Source organism: Saccostrea cucullata, unplaced genomic scaffold, assembly GCF_032062105.1.
Source record: "Saccostrea cucullata isolate Sc308-1 unplaced genomic scaffold, CSIRO_AGI_Scuc_v1 ctg146, whole genome shotgun sequence".
NCBI lineage: Eukaryota > Metazoa > Mollusca > Bivalvia > Ostreida > Ostreidae > Saccostrea > Saccostrea cuccullata.
Window position 1 is genome coordinate 1,207,701 of NW_026919274.1, and position 18,799 is coordinate 1,226,499.

Sequence of the window (18,799 nt, forward strand, 5' to 3'; positions counted from 1 at the left end):
GAAAAGCAAGCAACACCATTTGAATGGTAATGATAACATTCACAAACAGAAGCAAAAAGGTTGATTTTTGCTACAAAACAATTAAAAGTGTTAATTTCATTAATGATCCCTGGATATAACAGCAGATTACATAATCTGTCTCTTTGCATGTCTGGCTAGCCTAAACAAACAAACTTTATTGCTGTGTAAAACATGAAGAAACCTATGTACTTGTCCAGAAGGTATGATGTATAGACAAATAAAACACAGCCCGTGACATCATTTAGGGAAGGTTTTTTATTAGTCCTGGTCAGTCATATACATCAGATTTTTTTTTTAAATATAAGCAGTAAAACTGATGGTCTTGTTTGTAGCTGCTGGCAGGGGGAGATTTTTTTGCTTTGCTGGGAGACATTGTGCAGACATTGAGTGATAGCCAAGCTGTTATTCTTTCAAACCAGAAACACATGCCTGGCTCCCCATTCTGATTCCCTGACTAACATGACTGGGCACTTGTTCTCTCTATCTATCAGTAAATACACATCTAAGTATCTCCACAAATCTACTGATAATTTTCAAATCCTATGCAATACTGTTACACAAGGAGTACTTTATAATCAGATAATTTCTTCAAACACACATAAAGTTTTTCAGATTTTTTTGTATTTTAAAATTTAGAACTGATATATTAACACCTATAATCTTTAATCTCTCACTGTCTATAAACTATTGCAGTCAATTAATCAAAATTGAGTCAATGAAGAAAACTGTTTTACAACGTTTTAACTAAAGAATCAGCCAGATCACTCAGCACCAGCGGCAACCAAATACATGCCAGAGAGATCACGGAGAATGCCCTGTAAATGTCAGCTTATGTTTATATGTATAACTTATAAACCTGAGATTCCCCTACACATGACAAATTTCATGCTATCAGTTTAGCTTACTTCACAAAGCCTTCATGCTTTGTGTAATTATCATCAATATCCTTTAGTTACATCAGCTCTTATTTCAGCTGTATCTATTGAAGTTTTCAATGCATTCCTACATTCAATCATTTGCTCTTAAGGGGATTGCCTACCCACACTGTCAAATTGACCATTGTTCTCCATGGAATGAAAATGAGGGTCATATAACATAATTTTTAATTGATATTTTTCAGTGAAATTTCCCTGAAGACCCTAAAGCAAGATGAAAAATAAATTTTAGCAATATCATTTTGCAACTGAATTAAGACTGAGCAATTAATTCCAGGTTTTGTGTATTATTTACTAAGCAGAAACTATAGAAAAAGTAGGTATAATCAAATTCATTGTTTCTTTCAATAAACAACTATTGAAGGCACATCATGTATTCATACCTACATTACATGCTCAACTTGTTTTATTCTTATCTCACGCAGGTTCTTATGAAATATTCATCAACTGTATAACCATGCATGCTAAAAAACTTAAACATGTTCACTTTTTCATAATTTCTCTGACATCGTTTTTTGTAAATGATTGTAAATCCCCCTGCACCATGTGACCATTAAATACATGACACAATTTTACCTCAGACAAGGGACTCTTGTCATCGCAGTATAGATCACCCAGGGTGAGATTGGTCATTTTCATCTTCCTGGCCTTGAGTTGGTCATCCATACAGTATACCAGAGATTACTCAGCACTAAATAACAGTTAATACCCTGAATAGTCAGGTTAATACAGCACTAAAATCCATAACCAAAATTGCACATTACAACATGATCATCTTGTAAAATGTTTGTCTGCACAATACAAGCACTAATAAACACACTGGTCACTTCCTGTTCAGTTGATCGGTTGATGAGAAGGATAGATAATTAACCTGGATCAATTAAGCAGCTCTTACTTATTGTTTATCAGTATATCATCTACACTAGACTATATGTCTATCTCAGTATTATCACAATATTCATCTTCTCCAGCATGCTGACTTGGACACTGAGTTTGTTTACCCTATACATTGGGTGGTCACTTCTCTTGAACAGTAGTTAATCCTCCAAGTCAAAAGGAATCACATCTTATTTCAGCACAGTCAAAATAATTAGGTCAGTATGTCCCAAAAATTAAACAATGGCTTGAATAATTTCCATCTACATTCTTTTCAATATACAGATATTTGTCCAATACTACACATGGGTATCTAAACAAAGTACAACAACAGAGTTTGAACTATGCTACATAGGCTCTGATTGGCTAAAGGTTAGACAGGAGAGCCAATAGAATTTCTTATCTCCCATACAATGCCCTGCAACACCTGTTCCAAAGCCAGCTGTTAGAATAGTAAGGCAATCATTCCTTTACATGAAAAGCTTCTAATATCAAAGTCCCACAGGGATTTTAAAATCAATATAACAATAAAAGGTATTATTACTTAAGGATATTTTTACTTGTTTAAATTTTGAAAGAAATTTCTATACAAATGTTTTAATTATGATGTTATGATTAGATTACATCACCATTAAACAAGATAACCTGACAATAAAAATGTGTTTAATTTTCTATTTTTATATCAGTTATTAATAAATTTAATTGACTGAGGAAAAAAAAACATTTTAAAAATCTACCCTTTAATATAAGCAATATGTCACTCAAGTCCAAGGTATAAGTTTTAGATAAAAATAAGTATGAATTTTATATCAAAAATATTTATAAATTTTGCAAAATCAAATTGACAGGAAAAAAAAATATAAAGCATCTTTCTTTATTGTGTTCCTTAATTGCAAAGTCATATTTTGTTTTTAAAAAGAATCCCATGATAGCATTTATGAAGTGGAACTAAATATATTCTCAGGTTTCAGACATCAAAGGAGAGAGCAGGTATTGTTTGGTTTCACAGTTTGTAACACTCCACAGGATCTATTGGTAATCTGTTAGCCCCTTGTCACACAGAAAACAGGTGCTCCCTATTAGCATATCAAAGACCTCACTAAAAACTTAGCCAATTTAATTAAGTAATGATCCTTGATCATAGCACATTGGGGAGAATTTTCTCTTCTTTTTCAAAGAATCTTAGTCAAGCTATTAAGTTTGAGTACTATTTCATATTTAAAGGACAAAGGTAATCTAATAATTTACCACTTTGATTTTTGATTGAGTACAAGAAACAATGTATTAACAAAATTTATGTTTTAATTAAAAGTGTTCACAACTTACTGAATTAATGGTCATATTTGTGTTCAATTGTACTGTCCATACCTCCATATGGGTATCTCTATAGAACCTAGTCTTGTTAACTGTATTAAAATCAGGAAAAATCCTTCCTAATCAAGGTTTTATAAATTGTTTTCAATAGTGATTTAATTTTAAAATTATTTTTAAAAAATAATAGGCAAAATGGTTGTTCTCCACAAATTTTGTGTTTATTTCTTGGAATTAATTGTTTTAAAAAATCCTATTGGAACCAACAGCATCACCAGGTGCGGAATACATGCATCTTTAGTATGGCTGATCCATGCTGTTGGTGTAAATTAAATGAACACCTTTTGGTTGTATTTTTTAGCATGTTCATCTTAGAGGTGACAATTTGATAATGAGCTGTCAACTAATTAACAAATCAATCTTTTTTTTTTACTTAAATCTCTAGAACCATTAATGTTTATGGACTTATATTTCGAACTGCAATCGTTTTCATCATTTGTATTTTTGTATTGTACATTGATTGAATACTCCATGAATGCTCAACTCCCAGCCAATGAAACACAATTTTCAACTTACACCTCTTACAAATAAACTTGAACATTTTAATTGGACTTATATCCAATTTTGGACAACTAAAGAAACGGCATACTTGAGCTCAAGAAAGATCTCTGTTAACTTATTTTAAAAAAATTGACAAAAAATTCCTTATAAATCTTAATTAAATAAAATTGGATGTAAAAGACAGTTTTTTTTTCTTTGTAAAGTATGACCATCTCCCCCCCCCCCCCCCCCCCAAGTTTTTAAGAAGAAAAAAAATCATATGTTGTACACATCAACAAAATAATTCTCAATAGTAAATACGGAAAGAAGTTGTACCTGACCAAATTAATAGAATGATTGACATAACCATTATGAGGCTCGTCAATTCTGCGGTGATGTAGTACACGTTAAATGAAGCCTGACGGAAAGCCTGTATGATTAGGACAACTGATAAAAGACCCACTCCCTAACCCTGTACCTGTTCAACAAATCCCCAATGTGACCATGTGCAGGGCTTCTTTAATTCTGTTTTCTGGGGTAAATGATTCTAATTAAACAGTATGGTAAATTCAGCCATGGTACTCACTCAGATATTTTCCTCTCAATAATACAGATATTTATAGCGATAAGGATGAGATTTTAATCAGGTCATAAAGTTTTAATTTGAAAATGTACATTTATAAACAATTTTACTACCAACTGAACTCAGTGGAAAATAAAGGGTTGCTTTCTTACTAAAAATTTAACTTAAATTCAAAGTCCAGACCTTTCTTCTAAGTAGAAAAATTTACTTTATTTTTCAATTTTATCAAGCAAAAAAGAACATTGTTTCTCTCATACACAACCAACTTATCCTAGTGAATAGAAAATCTCCTTCTCTGTGACTAGCAGCTTATCTGAAATCTAATATATTTTAACATGCGAATACTTTTTCTCTGCAGAGCAGTATACCGTGCAGAACCAATTAAATGTTATAAATCAATTAGCCAGGCTTCAGAGGTTTCTGGCGTTGCTGCAATAGAAATTTTATGTCAACAATATCAGCTGAATTTTACCCATTTAGATATTAAAACTTTTTTAATGTAATGTTTTTGGGATAAACTGCACAGTAAAATTGGAGAGGGTATTAAGTATATCATAATATGTTTATCAATAATACAAGAACAATGTGATCAATGCTTTTGTAAAACATATTAACTACCTGTACTAAAATTTAAAAAAAAAAAATGTCCAAAACTGATGTCAAACCTAAATAAATATGTTATGTTTCATTACTAAAGATTTTATAATTTGTCCAAGATTTAGAACAATAACATGTTTTGAAAATTAATACTTTGAATGGGTTTATTTTCCATATTCAAAAAGTTAAGATTTCTCAAGGAGCAAAAATTACTTTTAGCGGTAATGTTTCAAGAGCCTGCGTTTAAGTAAAAAAAACTGAGAATTTATAACTGAAGTGAAAAAAAAATAATAGTACAGTGTGTAATCAATTTAAATCTGATTGTAACATGCCATATGATTGGATAAACAAATTATTTTATATGGTATAAAAAGTGTTGCCTGCATGAGAATGAATTTTGTGAAAAATGTTTTGATCTGCCTATGATGATGTTTTCATTTAATATATTATGTACAATTTATATTTAATATAAGAGATGTTTGTAAAACACTTATGCCCCCCCCCCCCCCCCAAATTGGAATTTTTCCAAGTCCAAAAGGGCATAACTCTGTCAAAAATGGCGCGATTGTAACCAAAACAGAACTTGTCCTAGATAGTCATCTAATAAATCTGTATACCAAATTTCATATCAGTATGTGCAACCTCTGAAAAGAAAATGAAAGGAAATTGCTAGCAAATAATTGCAATTTTTTTTATAAGTCCAAGGGGCATAACTCTGTCCAAAATGGCGCAATGGTACCCAAAACAGAATTTGATCTAGATATTCATCTGATAAAACTGTATACTAAATTTCATCTCAGTATGTGCAATGGTTGTGAAGAAAATGAATTGAAACTGCAAATAATTGGAAATATTTTAAGTCCAAGGGGCATAACTCTGCCAAAAATGGTGTGATCGTACCCAAAACAAAACCTGACCTAGATATTCCTCTGATAAATCTGTATGCTAAATTTCATTTCAGTATGTTGCAAAGAAAATGAATGGAACTGCAAATAATTGAAATTTTTCTAAGTCCAAGGGGCATAACTCTGTCAGAAATGGTGCGATCATACTCAAAACAAAACTTGACCTATATATTAATGTGATATATCTGTATACCAAATTTCATTTCAGTATGTACAACGGTTGCGAAGAAAATGAACAGAAACTGCAATTAATTGAAATTTTTCTAAGTCCAAGGGGCAAAACTCTGTCAAAAATGGTGGATTTGTACCCAAAACAGAACTTCAGATATTCAGGTGATATACCTGTATGCAAAATTTCATTTCAGTATGTGCAATGGTTGCGAAGAAAATGAACGGAAACTAAGTGGACCGACAGATAGCAATATGCCCTCCCTTCTTCGAAGGGGGGCATAAAAATGTGTACAATTTGAAGTCATTCTTTAAGGGCAATCAACTTATTTTTAATTCAAAGAAAAAACGGAGGGGGTACATAATTAATTATCGGATACCTAATAAAATTAACACTCTTAGTATACTTGCAAATGACATTTGAATAAATGTGTACTTTTCCAATTCATCTAGATACAAGTGCTAAAATATTTCAATTAAATTCAGTTTAACATTTACAAATAATATATATATTTTAAAGTTTTCAAAATACAATTTTGCAAGATTTACTTGACTATGTACTCTTAATTTGGAAGTTAAATTACGACGATATCAAGCAAAAGAAGTCTTTGGTATAGTTTCCATGTTTACCAAGTTTGAAGTTGGTTGAAAACTGTAGAGGAGATGATGTCTTCTAAGAACACTTATTCTAAAAGAATTGTTCATAAAAATGTGCCTTTGTGTATCATATATACACAAACATTTCTTGCATTTTTGAAAAAACAAATAAGAAAAAAAAAAACTGTAGTGTATATTACATGTATTAAAGTAGTGTTCAGAAAGAATTTCACAGGAACTTCTATGTTGGCCATCAACAGCTGATAATACTTTACAATCAAAAACCAATGCAAACACAGTTAACATCGTAAATTTTTGTACAAAGTTTTATTTAAATCAGACCACTACTCATGGAGATCTTGAAAATTGCTGCAAAATTCTAACCCCACCAAAAAAAAATATGGTAATCTGCAACAAGAGGCCCAAGGGCCTTATAGGTCACCTGAGCATTATGCAACAACTTTCCTGCAGTGATTGAATCTGATCCATGTTTTAAGCCAGATGCTATTATAATAGCATTTACAATTTTGATCATCATAACTATACACTTAGCAGTTGCTTAGTTTGGTTACTTAATACCCATAGGCAGGGTAAGGGAACAAAAAATGCATTTCAACAAATCAGTAATATTCAGCAATAATCAGTAGTGACTCTACCACACATGAACCCTTGAATCTTGCACAATTTTTAAAAAGGCATCCTTGCTTTTCAAAAATATTTGATTAATACCAAGGAGCAGATTTCAAACAATTCATTCATTTTCAGTATATAAGTACAGCCCCCCCCCCCCCTCTATGGTACTGCTGACCCTGGGGCCTTGAAATTCACAATTCTTGAAGATAAGGGCCTTTGTTCATAACTATATAGGTAGTTCATCTGCTTAATACACAGCACATGAAGAAAAATTCAAAGATTTAATGTTTTTTCACTATACATGTGTAATCAATAGAGCCCCGCCCTAACACCAGAACCCCTGACCCTTGGGCCATAAAATTCACAATTTGGTAGAGGTACTCTTGCTCATCATAACTATGTTCTTAGTTAGTATATTTAAAACATAGGAGCAGAGAAGAAGATTTTCAAAGAATTCATGTATTTTCACTGTATAATCAATAGAGCCCCGCCCTAACACCAGAACCCCTGACCCTAGGGCCATAAAATTCACAATTTTGGTAGAGGCACTCTTGCTCATCATAACTATGTACTTAGGTAGTTTATTTAATACCTAGGAGCAGAGAAGAAGATTTTCAAAGAATTCATGTATTTTCACTATATAATCAATAGAGCCCCGCCCTAACACCAGAACCCCTGACCCTGGGGCCATAAAATTCACAATTTTGGTAGAGGTACTCTTGCTCATCATAACTATGTTCTTATTTAGTTTATTTAAAACATAGGAGCAGAGAAGAAGATTTTCAAAGAATTCATGTATTTTCACTATATAATCAATAGAGCCCCGCCCTAACACTAGAAACCCTGACCCTGGGGCCCTAAAATTCACAATTTTGGTAGAGGCACTATTGCTCATCATAACTATGTACTTAGTTAGTTTATTTAATACAGGAGCAGAGAAGAAGATTTTCAAAGAAATAATGCTTTTTCACTATATACTTATTTAGCCCTGCCCCAGCACTAGAACCCCTGACCCCAGGGCCATGAATTTCACAATTTTGGTAGAGGACTCAATGCTAATTACAATCATGCAAACAGTTTGACTGCTTGATGTCCAGGAGTAAAGAAGAAGATTTTTAAAGATTGCATTAATTTTACTGGTTTTGGCCCCACCCCCCAGGCCCCAGGGGGGCAGGGATCATGAAATTCACAATTTTTGTTCCCCCTCACCCATAGATGCTTTGTGCCAAATTTGATTGAAATTGGTTCAGTGGTTGCAGAGAAGAAGCTGAAAATGTTCAAAAGTTTACGACCGATTGACGACGAACGACGTACGACGACGGACGAAAACAGATAGCAATAGGTCACCTGAGTGACTCAGGTGACCTAAAAATGATAATGACATGGCAAAATCTGTGATGTCATAGGATTTCATAATAACAAAGTGTGGAATTTAATCTTCTGACTTTGGCTTGGTTAAAGGTCATCATTAATTAATCAAAGATCAAATGATAAGATATTATAATCAATTATCAGTATATGAATATACTAGACTACTACACATTTAAGTCATTTAATGATGCTGTATATTGCATACGTCATTGTATGATATTTCAAATAAAGTAAAACAATTTAATCATACTCTGTGACCTTGAAAAATTAATTTCATTGCATTTAGTAGGTTTTACTTAAATTTGTCATGAAAAATATACTTTCACTGATTGTTTATAATATAAATGCAAGAAATACTCTGACATATGCAATGTATATGATTAGTCTATGCAAAAGTTTCTTGGATCATTCAAGACTTGCCATCCTGAGTAATCAATGAACACAGAGAACCAACCAAATTTTGTCAGACTAATAAACCTAATGTGAAAAATTATAATACTGTATAGGGTGTATGCCGTTTTAATCCAAATCATTTATCTATTTGGATTTGTGTGACGTTATTTACTTAAATCAAACATTTAAAAGACTCGGCCTCAAAATGCTAAAGCTCAAAAAATGATGCATCGGACCATAGCCACTGCACATCGGTCAGGTCTGACGGTCCAATGTCTTTGACACAGACTAAATCATTTTCAAACTATTTGATCTATAGGGGTGAAACGATACGCCTCCTTCACGGTTCGATACGTATCGAAAAATTTGGTCTCGGTTCGGTTATTTTCGATACGATACATTTTGATAGAAGGAAACAGATTCAATGTTGTCTTATGCTACCTTTTACTTAATCTACTAAAATAATTTATGTGCAAAAATGAAAATGGATAGAATGTATCAATTTTATTGATTTGACTGTTAAAAATTATTTTACAAACTTCAAGTCCACACAAACTTACGTTTCTGAACTATATTATACAGAAAAGCATGTTTATACCTTATGCCAAACCCGACTGAATGACGATCCCGACCGAAAAACGAACCGAACCGAAAGTAGAGATTTTGTACCGTGTATCGAACCGAGAAAAAATACCGCGGTGAACCGATACCGCGGTGAACCGTTTCACTCCTATTGATCTACATGAGATTTTACCTTACAACATCTGATAGTTACAACCTAAGGTTTCATCCCCCAATTTAGACTCAATGAGAGTCAATGAGAGTCATTGTAATATATATGTTGCTATTTGTTATTTTGTAAACTCAGAGCTCCTCATATGGCCTGAATCTTAACCACTAACCCTGTATGTGATCATTGTTCAACTAATTTGCTTACTAGTATATGGTCAAGCCTGAAATTCCTCAAAATTATTCATTCGAATTCCTGTTCATTTCGTTGCCTATCCAACAAAAGTTTTATGCCCTCAAATCACAAAAAGTTGTATTTATAAAAGGGGGAATTAGTTCACAAAAAAGAAGAATAGGTGTAGGTGTTCTTTATACAGTGTGTTGGGCAAAATAATTAAAAGATTGTTTAGGGGAAGGATGTACAGGTATATATCTATACCAATTACATCCTAGGACTGTTGGTAGCATAGTTAAATTAGCCAAGAATTGCCAACATGGAGTGTTATACTTACATTTTGGAAGTTTCCAGCTCCTACATCCACTTTCAGCTCTTTGCGAAATTTTGGGTCAATGGATTCTTTTTTCATCATTGTTTTGCGCATTTGAAATGACTTTTCTTTATCATCGTCCATGACGTTGACGTTGATGCAAGAAAATATCCCGGGTGGTTCCGTCTTAACATTTACTGCCATTTTGGCAACCCTGTAAAAAAAAAATATATGTCATATCTTACCTTTATAAAAAACATATTTTAGTAAAAGTATAGAGGCCTTGCCCTCATATATTTACCCTGTAAATGTAACATTAAAAAAATCTGTTACAATTTTTTGTTTACTCATTAACCAGTAACAAACAGAAAAAAAATGAACTTTTTGAAAGTAGTGCCAAAGATTCAAAACATCTTCAAATTCATCAACCGAGAAAAAGAATCCTAACTAGACCTCCCATACTAAAACTCAGTTTTTTATTAATACAAAACCTGAGAGAGAGAGAATTAAATCATTACAGAAAAAAGAAACAGAGGATAACAAATGGTCATGGATGCATCCATACTTTGCCTGGAGATAAATTTGTGAATGTTGCAAAAGCCTGCATCATTAGCATGATTAATATCAAGAAATTAAACAATCAAGACTCAAACAGACCCTAGAGCAATATTGTAAAATCTGCGCCACCGACTTCTATGATTTATACATATTTACAAATAGTTAATTGATTTCCATTTTTTAATCTTCGGAGCATTAAAATAGTCTCCTATTAGCAAAAAGAAAAATAAGGCACTTAAAAAAAAATCTAACTGTCCTGCACAGTTTGCATCACAGAATGAATTTTTTTTCTTTAACCCAAGGGTAGACTACACACAATAATGTGAGGAATGTCTGGTTTTATGGGCTAAGTTAAAGAAATGAATATTCTATAGTAAATGGTTAGGAATTACACTAAATACTGTATACAGGGAAATTTTTGTCCCCGTTTTATTTTCGCCCCTTTCGCCCTACGCTGAATTCGAAGGAAACAGTAAAATTTCTTAAACAAAACTATGACTGGGCGAATTTAAAACAGGGCAAAATTGTTTGCAAGTGTGAAAGGGTGAAAATAACCCTGTATACAGTATACAGTTAAAATTTTTCTGACTGGGATTATGTTATCTTAATATTTCTAGGAAATAAAATAAAAGCAAACTTTGAATCACAGTTACCTCTATATATTTCTTTTATATTACCGTACATGGGATATATACAATTCTGATAGAGTACATGTCACTATTTCTGTAACTCTATGTCATTTCTCTGATATTTTTATCAAACTTCAACATAGAATACTAAAAGTAATCTTTGTATCCATACACTCATACCAAAAAAAGAGAAAGGAGCCACAATCACCTTTGATAACATTAATAAACCTTTACACCACAAACAAAATTTAACACATGAGCCTAGGGAAGATAATAAATTTACTTTTGACGGAATTATCCCATTTGCTCAATATTCCGAAAAATTTATCAATACTGTGAATAATGAGAAGAACAGTACCTTTATTCAGGGCATAGGTATGATTCACGAGAGGCAGCAGTGAAGAAAATAAACGAGACCATCTACCTGAGTTAAACGCTCCTCGAAATACACAGCCGAGCTTCTTAACAAAAGAACACCATATTAATCATAACACAACCCACAGAATGCCTGTCACCTTATGCAAATTCACATTCATTAAATTCAGGCATACATTTTTTTTTAATAGTATGCTTTAATGAATTCAAAAGCAGACATCAAAATTCCTCGAAGCACTCTTTTTCTACACTCACAACAGAAGATAACACGATGATACAAGCAAAATCTAAAATCATGGTAATAAACAGCGATATAATTTTTTTACAACATTTGTGGTTGAGCATTTCGTAGAGAAAAATAATACTGAAAAAAAGGCAACACTTACCAAGTCTTCCCTCAGAAAGTAGAAGAAATGACATTCTATAAACGTTTCTCTAATTAACCTTCTTTCAAGTATAAGAAACGATGCTATCAGTGGAGCTGTGGGCAATAAAAACTCTACACACTGGAATCCCGGTACAAATACATCTACATGTACACCACTAGTTTTCTACACTTAAAGTCACAAGAAAAAAGATCTCCAGTTATCTGCACTCGGCCCCAGAAAAACTAAAAAAAATCACGTGCAGGAATCATTCACCTAATAGCAACAAAAAACCAGAAACCATTAAAGCCACACATTTTTACATTCAGTGTGCTATTTCCTGTAGACATTGGTTAGAAGTAGGTATGCTCCATTATCAATGAGAATGCTTTTTTTACCAGAGCACTACACAAATCAGCGAAACAGCTCAGGCTTCTTATTTATGAAATCTAACACGCGGTACAGAGTTCTACTCCCTCTGGCTTCCATTTAAAACTGCCCAAAAAAGAATCTAGGTGCAGCGACCCTTAAAAATCAGGGTCACAAACCTTCTCCGCCCTACAAGTCATGGAGTGACAGGTATGGATGGGAACAATACTGTATTCCAGGTACACATTCAGGTAAATTTTCTGCCTGACCTCTGCTTAAATCCTACGACATTAACCTGTCGAGTTTGAAATGTATATTGATATACGAGTTTTGGCACAGTGAGAACAAATAACATTTGGTATTTTTCTGTACCTCTCAAGAAGGCCAGACAAACTTTCAGATGTGTGTCTCCTTCAAGCACTCCATGTACTGTAGTAGAATAATTTACAGCATGAAATTACGGCCAACACAAAGTATAGTCACTGTGTTCTATCAGATTAGATAAACTCTTCTCCCCATATCCTTCTTTTAGCTTTGATTTGTTTGTACACATAATTGTTATCTTGGTATATAAAAGTAATATTTATATAATACAAAGTGGACTTTTCCTCCTTATATATTCCCCACTCTTTTACTACTGTCTGGTATGGGTAATTCTATATTGCACCAGCACATACTCCTGATTCTGAAATCATGAAAGACCTTCACTATTATCTTTTTACATGTATTAAAATTACATGCTTTCTTTTTCAAAACACCAATAAAAAGCAAGTAATTACAATATCAGTCAAATTCCAAAGATCAATCCTACACAAAGCTAAAAATTCTGGTGCAAATACCTGTAGTCCAATTCATTAGTGAAAAAAATGTATTTAAAATATTTCTATCTTACTGCTTGCAGACAACCCTACATTAATTATTATGCAAAAATGGATTTTTAATAATAATTTTAGTCATTAATTTTCTTCTAATCAGCTTGAAAACATATGCATCTGAAATGGCAAATCGTGCTGCTTCTTCATACAAGGTTAAGAGATATGAATAAATTACTGAATCTACCAATGACTTATGAGTCAAGTTAGTAATATTGTACATTACGGTCTCAAAATTTTACATTTTAATCCTTGACTAATGTATATACATGTTCACTATCTTGCATACGGCATTTTAATAAGTTACCTTCAGTACATTTTCCAGACATCTTGTTTTATGACATAATTTTTTTTTACAATAATGTTTTCACATAAAAACTGCTATTGTCAGCTTTCCTATCCTTGCAGCTTTCTTTACTACAAATATTGTAAGCTTACTGAAATTGTTTTTTTTCTAAAACAAAATCAATGTTGAACTTCATAAAGAGTCTTCAATCTTTTTTACAATACATCAATTTTTCTCTATTACATCTTCAGAATGGCAGAGGACACCATTGTAATTGAGCTGTGGTGTTTAGTCCAGGAAACTCGGGAATTATCCCTGACACTGTGAAGGAAGTCACCAAGACAGACACTGCATTACTGGGGCAGATAACTCTATCTTGACCACTAATCAGGACTATGGGGAGGAAACAGCGATGCCTAGAGGTGGAGAAATCTCCCGTGATTATGTGCCTATCTGTGAAAGGATTGCAGGCTGATCCCATTGTACACCACCTTACCATTACCTAGCAGATAGAGGGGCTGATAAGGGACAAAACATGACAATGCTAACACAGAACTCCAGACCAATTGTTACCCTCTAATGTCTGATTAGAGTTAGACTCAATGTAAATGTTATCATTTCATAAAATGATTGAGACCTAGTGACTATTTTCTCCTATCTTTGTCATCAGTGATGTAATGGTCATCAAGAGATTCTGACATAGTGGCTCCACTGTCTTCTAAATATGTGTTAAGCTTTACGCTTTGTTGGCATTTGTATTTTACATATAATCTTCAGATTCTCCTGTCCTTCAGATCAGGTCAGATTTGTAAATACAGAAAAGATCTTGACTGTACAGTAACAGAAAAAGTACATGTGAAATATGAAACCCTAGCAAGTTATGGCCAAGGTAAAAGGTGAACTTCTTCAAAAGAAGGTCAAGCTCAAAGGTCAAAGATATGAGGTCAAAAATGTTGATACCCAAAGAAAAGTCATCTTACATGGAACAAACATTATGAAAGCCCTAGTACCAACCATTCAAAAGATGTGGTTACGATCGGAATATTTTTCAAGCATTTTTTTTTTCAGCTGTCACATTCTAAGTTCAAGGCAATGTGGTCAAATACGTTGGTACCCAAGGAAAAACTCTTGTTACATGAAATACAGATATGGAATATGTAAGTCCTTGCAGCAACTGTTTAAAAATTATGGCAAAGCATACAACTGTTTAAAATAATTAGTGGGAATATTTAATGGTAGTGTGGCAATAAATGGAATGCACATTCAAACTATTTTGCCCACATTTCATTTGAAGCACATGACCTTACTGTTTGACCTTTCATGTTTGGACAGGATGTTGCAGTACATAGCTTGGGGTTTTATGATTTATGCTTATTATTATCCTAGTTAAAAACAGCACATAAATTTTTTCATCTCAGAAACATAATAAGGGCAGAAATGCGCAATTTGTACTTAGCCAACAAATTTTTCATTTTCTATTTTTTTTTTGGTTGATCATTTTTAAACATGAGGCATATTTTCACGATAAATGAAAGCAATGCATATTGAAATTTGCTGTTGAATTATATATGGAAAATATTTCAGATGTTTAAACATAATACATGTATAACTAAACTAGAATTCACAACTCCTTCTAATATCTCTGACTGGAAATTTGGAAATATAGGTAGAAGTTTTCAAGATACACCCATTAAAATCACTTAAGTTTTTCTGTACAAGCATATGCATTCAGTTTTATTACCAAAATGCAGTTTCCTTTATCTCACTTCTTTTGGAGATCTACAAGTTTTGTAGGACATGAAAAAGCTCTCTGGTTTTTCTCCGCTTTAAAAAGTCCAAAAACAATGTTAGGAGGCTGCCTTTAGTTTAGTTTTGCTGTTTTTAAGAGTTTTCTACTTCAGCAGGCTGATTATCCCTGCTCCAGACAAAAATATGCCTCCATGTGGATAGTTTATCACTCAGTAATTTCTGTTTTATTTTTTCATGCCACGTGTTCATTTCCTATTCTGTGCCAAGACCCTTGGCCATGATTATTTACTTTAAATTTTTTTTTTTGTTTGCAAAGGCCTTTTCAGAACAATGCAATTTCTAAATCACAAAAAGTTACCATATAATAAAAGCAATTAAACTACATTAAGGTGTCATTCCCGAAAGATTTTTCTTTTTGTAAATTGACAGAAAATTATTGCTTTTAAATTTCATTTCAACAATGTAGACTTTACAAGAACAATGACTTCTTTTCACTATTGCTGGTTATATTAGGCAGTGATCCTTATTCTTTCGGGCCCTGTATAATAAACAATTCAATACTATTTGCTCTTGTGCTATTTCCATGATTAACAAAAATACAACCTCATAATAAGGTAAACCGTTCCAACTCAGAGCAAATAATTACCTCTCATTATAGAAAGCACATCATGGGGTCCACATAGTGCTACAGAATAAATCCTGAAAGTCTATCAAGAGCAATCCATTTCATTGTGCTTTCCCACAGGTTAAAAAAATGCTAAGAATTTTGTAATTTAGTCAGAGAAAAAGATATTTCACTCTCCTTAAAATTTAGGCATTAAAGAGTTAAGCCCACGAATGGTCAAAAAATGCCTCATCTAAAAAATTAATGAAATTTTGATAATAGATAGAATAGACTTCAAGCTTTATGGAACTGTTTTCCTTTTTTGGATATCTATTTTACTTTTTCTTTAAGAGAGTTTGCAGTATGGCATTGTTTTACTAGAAAATTGTGAACGGAACGTCATAATTGGTATAACGTGACGTAACGTCATATAGGGCAATAAAAATTATTTGATTGTAAACAAAGAAATGACTTGATAATGGATAATTGACTACCAGGTATGACATTATCAGTTTAATAGAAGTATGTTGCCTGTTATATTTTGTGCGATTCTAACAATGCAAGGCCCAATAGCAATGGTTTTGAATGTATAAGTTTGGGTTGGGGTGGAGGAGAAAACCTCCACAAAAAATTAACATGCGATAAAAATCCTCCTGATAAACTGCGTCTACAGGGGTATAATATCTATGTTTGATTTCACCTCTTCACTAAATACACCAAAAGAAATATTTCTTGCTTCGTATTTGTATATAAATATATATTCATATAGTTAATACATAAAAAGTAAATATACTAGTAATCACTGGCCCCTGTGACTACACCTCCTCAAATAGTTCTATTCCGTTAGGGGTGGGTGGCTTCCTCTAACTTTCATTTAATGCAGGAATTTGCCAGTGTTTAACCTTTCTAGCCATGGGCAGCATCTTAATAAAAATGTACGTATCAAAACTAGGCAAAATAATATTGAACCCGCCCTACTCTGTTACGGACAAATATAAAATAAGATAACGGGATTTATGTCCAAATAAGTCATCTATGAGAGTGCGCTTGCACCCCATTCATAACAATCAGTATTCATCTGTTTAAAGAAATTTTGCATCTCTGGTTGAATTCAATTTGCACGGAATTTTGATTGCAAAAAGATATTCTTGTAAGCAGTTTTGCCGAAACATTCGCTATATTGTTAAGAAAATAAACTCTTAATCCTTTTCTACCACATGAAACACCATCATCAACAGATACAATATTGTAAATAACCATTAAGCCATCATTTTCAACATTAAACCCTCTGAATATTCGCATAAAAGAATCTGGGACTTGACAGTCATCATCATGGGTGATGTCCCAAGTTACGCTGTTCAGAAATTAACAAAATTAATGTAAAAAAATTACAAGATCACAAAAAGTTGCCAGACATTACCGGTCATTAATTTTACTATACACCACAAATTCATTATTGTGGACTGTTATGATAAAGGCATCACTAAGATTACAACACACCTTTGAGTATGATGAGCTAGAAAAATCATTAACTTGTAATAAGCCGAAAGTTTTACTTTTCCTATAAAATTAAGAGGCCTTTATTTATAAAGACATATTGGTGTCGAAAGCAAATTAAAGTGGGGGGTTGGGTTTGGGGGGGGGGGGGGTTAATACCTTAAAAAAACCTGACAAGCAAAAAAAAAAAAAAAAAAGGAAAAAGTCAATTTCCCAAAGACGAAAATCCTATTCCGTAGGGGGGAGAGGGGGGGGGGGTTTCGAACTTCAGTGCCTTTTTTTTCCAAACACGACCACTTTCCTCATTTTTTAACTATACTGCGACGTGCCTGTGGAAAGTGGGGGGCTAAACCATTTTCAATGACTTAGGTATATTTGGAAAAAAAAGCATGATGAAACCAAAGTTAAGCATGTTCATACATCTTATTGGAAGACAAAGGCATAAACTTCTATTAAATAAAAAAACAAGAGGCCCATGGGCCACATCGCTCACCTGAGTAACTTGGGTGATGCAGATCTTTTTAAAAGATTTGTTCTATATATATTTCTATGTAAAACTTGGATTCCCCATTGTGGCCCCGCCCTATGCCCGAGGGTCATGATTTTAACAATTTAAAAATCTACACTACTCAAGGATGCTTCCACATAAGTTTCAGCTTTCCTGGCCAAGTGGTTCTTGAAAAGAAGATTTTAAAAGATTTGTTCAATAAACTCTATGTAAAACTTGGATTCCCTATTGTGGCCCCGCCCTACCCCCGGGGGTCATGATTTTAACAATTTAATATTTACACTACCCAAGGATGCTCCCACAAAGTTTCAGCTTTCCTGGCCAAGTGGTTCTTGAGAAGAAGATTTTCAAAGATTTGTTCTATATATTTCTATGTAAAACTTGGATTCCCTATTGTGGCCCCGCCCTAACCTTGGGGGTCATGATTTTAACAATTTAATATCTACACTACCCAAGGATGCTTCCATACAAGTTTCAGTTTTCCTGGCCCAGTAGTTGTTGAGAAGAAGATTTTTAAAGATTTGTTCTATATATTTCTATGTAAAAATTGTGGCCCCGCCCTACCCCCGGGGGGTCATGATTTTAACAATTTAATATTTACACTACCCAAGGATGCTTCCACATAAGTTTCAGCTTTCCTGGCCTAGTGGTTCTTGAAAAGAAGATTTTTAAAAGATTTGTTCTATATATTTCTATGTAAAATTTGGATTCCCTATTGTGGCCCCGCCCTACCCCCGGGGGTCATGATTTTACCAATTCAATATCTACACTACCCAAGGATGCTCCCACATAAGTTTCAGCTTTCCTGGCCAAGTGGTTCTTGAGAAGAAGATTTTTAAA

At 33.3% G+C, this 18,799-nt stretch overlaps 1 protein-coding gene and 1 long non-coding RNA gene across 8 annotated transcripts in view; one reads left to right on the forward strand and one right to left on the reverse strand.

The window, feature by feature from the left end:
* Nucleotides 1–18,799, reverse strand: part of LOC134228604 (uncharacterized) — a 42,691-nt gene that overhangs the window by 12,455 nt on the left and 11,437 nt on the right. For 2 of the 7 annotated variants that reach the window (XM_062710271.1, XM_062710302.1), the window contains exon 2: nt 10,172–10,361. In XM_062710271.1, the coding sequence (XP_062566255.1) occupies nt 10,172–10,361 (190 nt within the window). Of the gene's footprint in view, nt 1–10,171; nt 10,362–11,692; nt 12,035–12,095; nt 12,583–12,622; nt 12,760–12,815; nt 12,903–18,799 lie in introns of those variants that run through there. The other 5 variants (XM_062710319.1, XM_062710311.1, XM_062710277.1 and 2 more) reach the window with 5 other exon arrangements.
* LOC134228647 (uncharacterized) lies at nt 12,579–14,306 on the forward strand. Its single transcript, XR_009984041.1, has 2 exons — nt 12,579–12,694; nt 13,853–14,306. It is a non-coding gene; the product is annotated as an uncharacterized LOC134228647 (long non-coding RNA).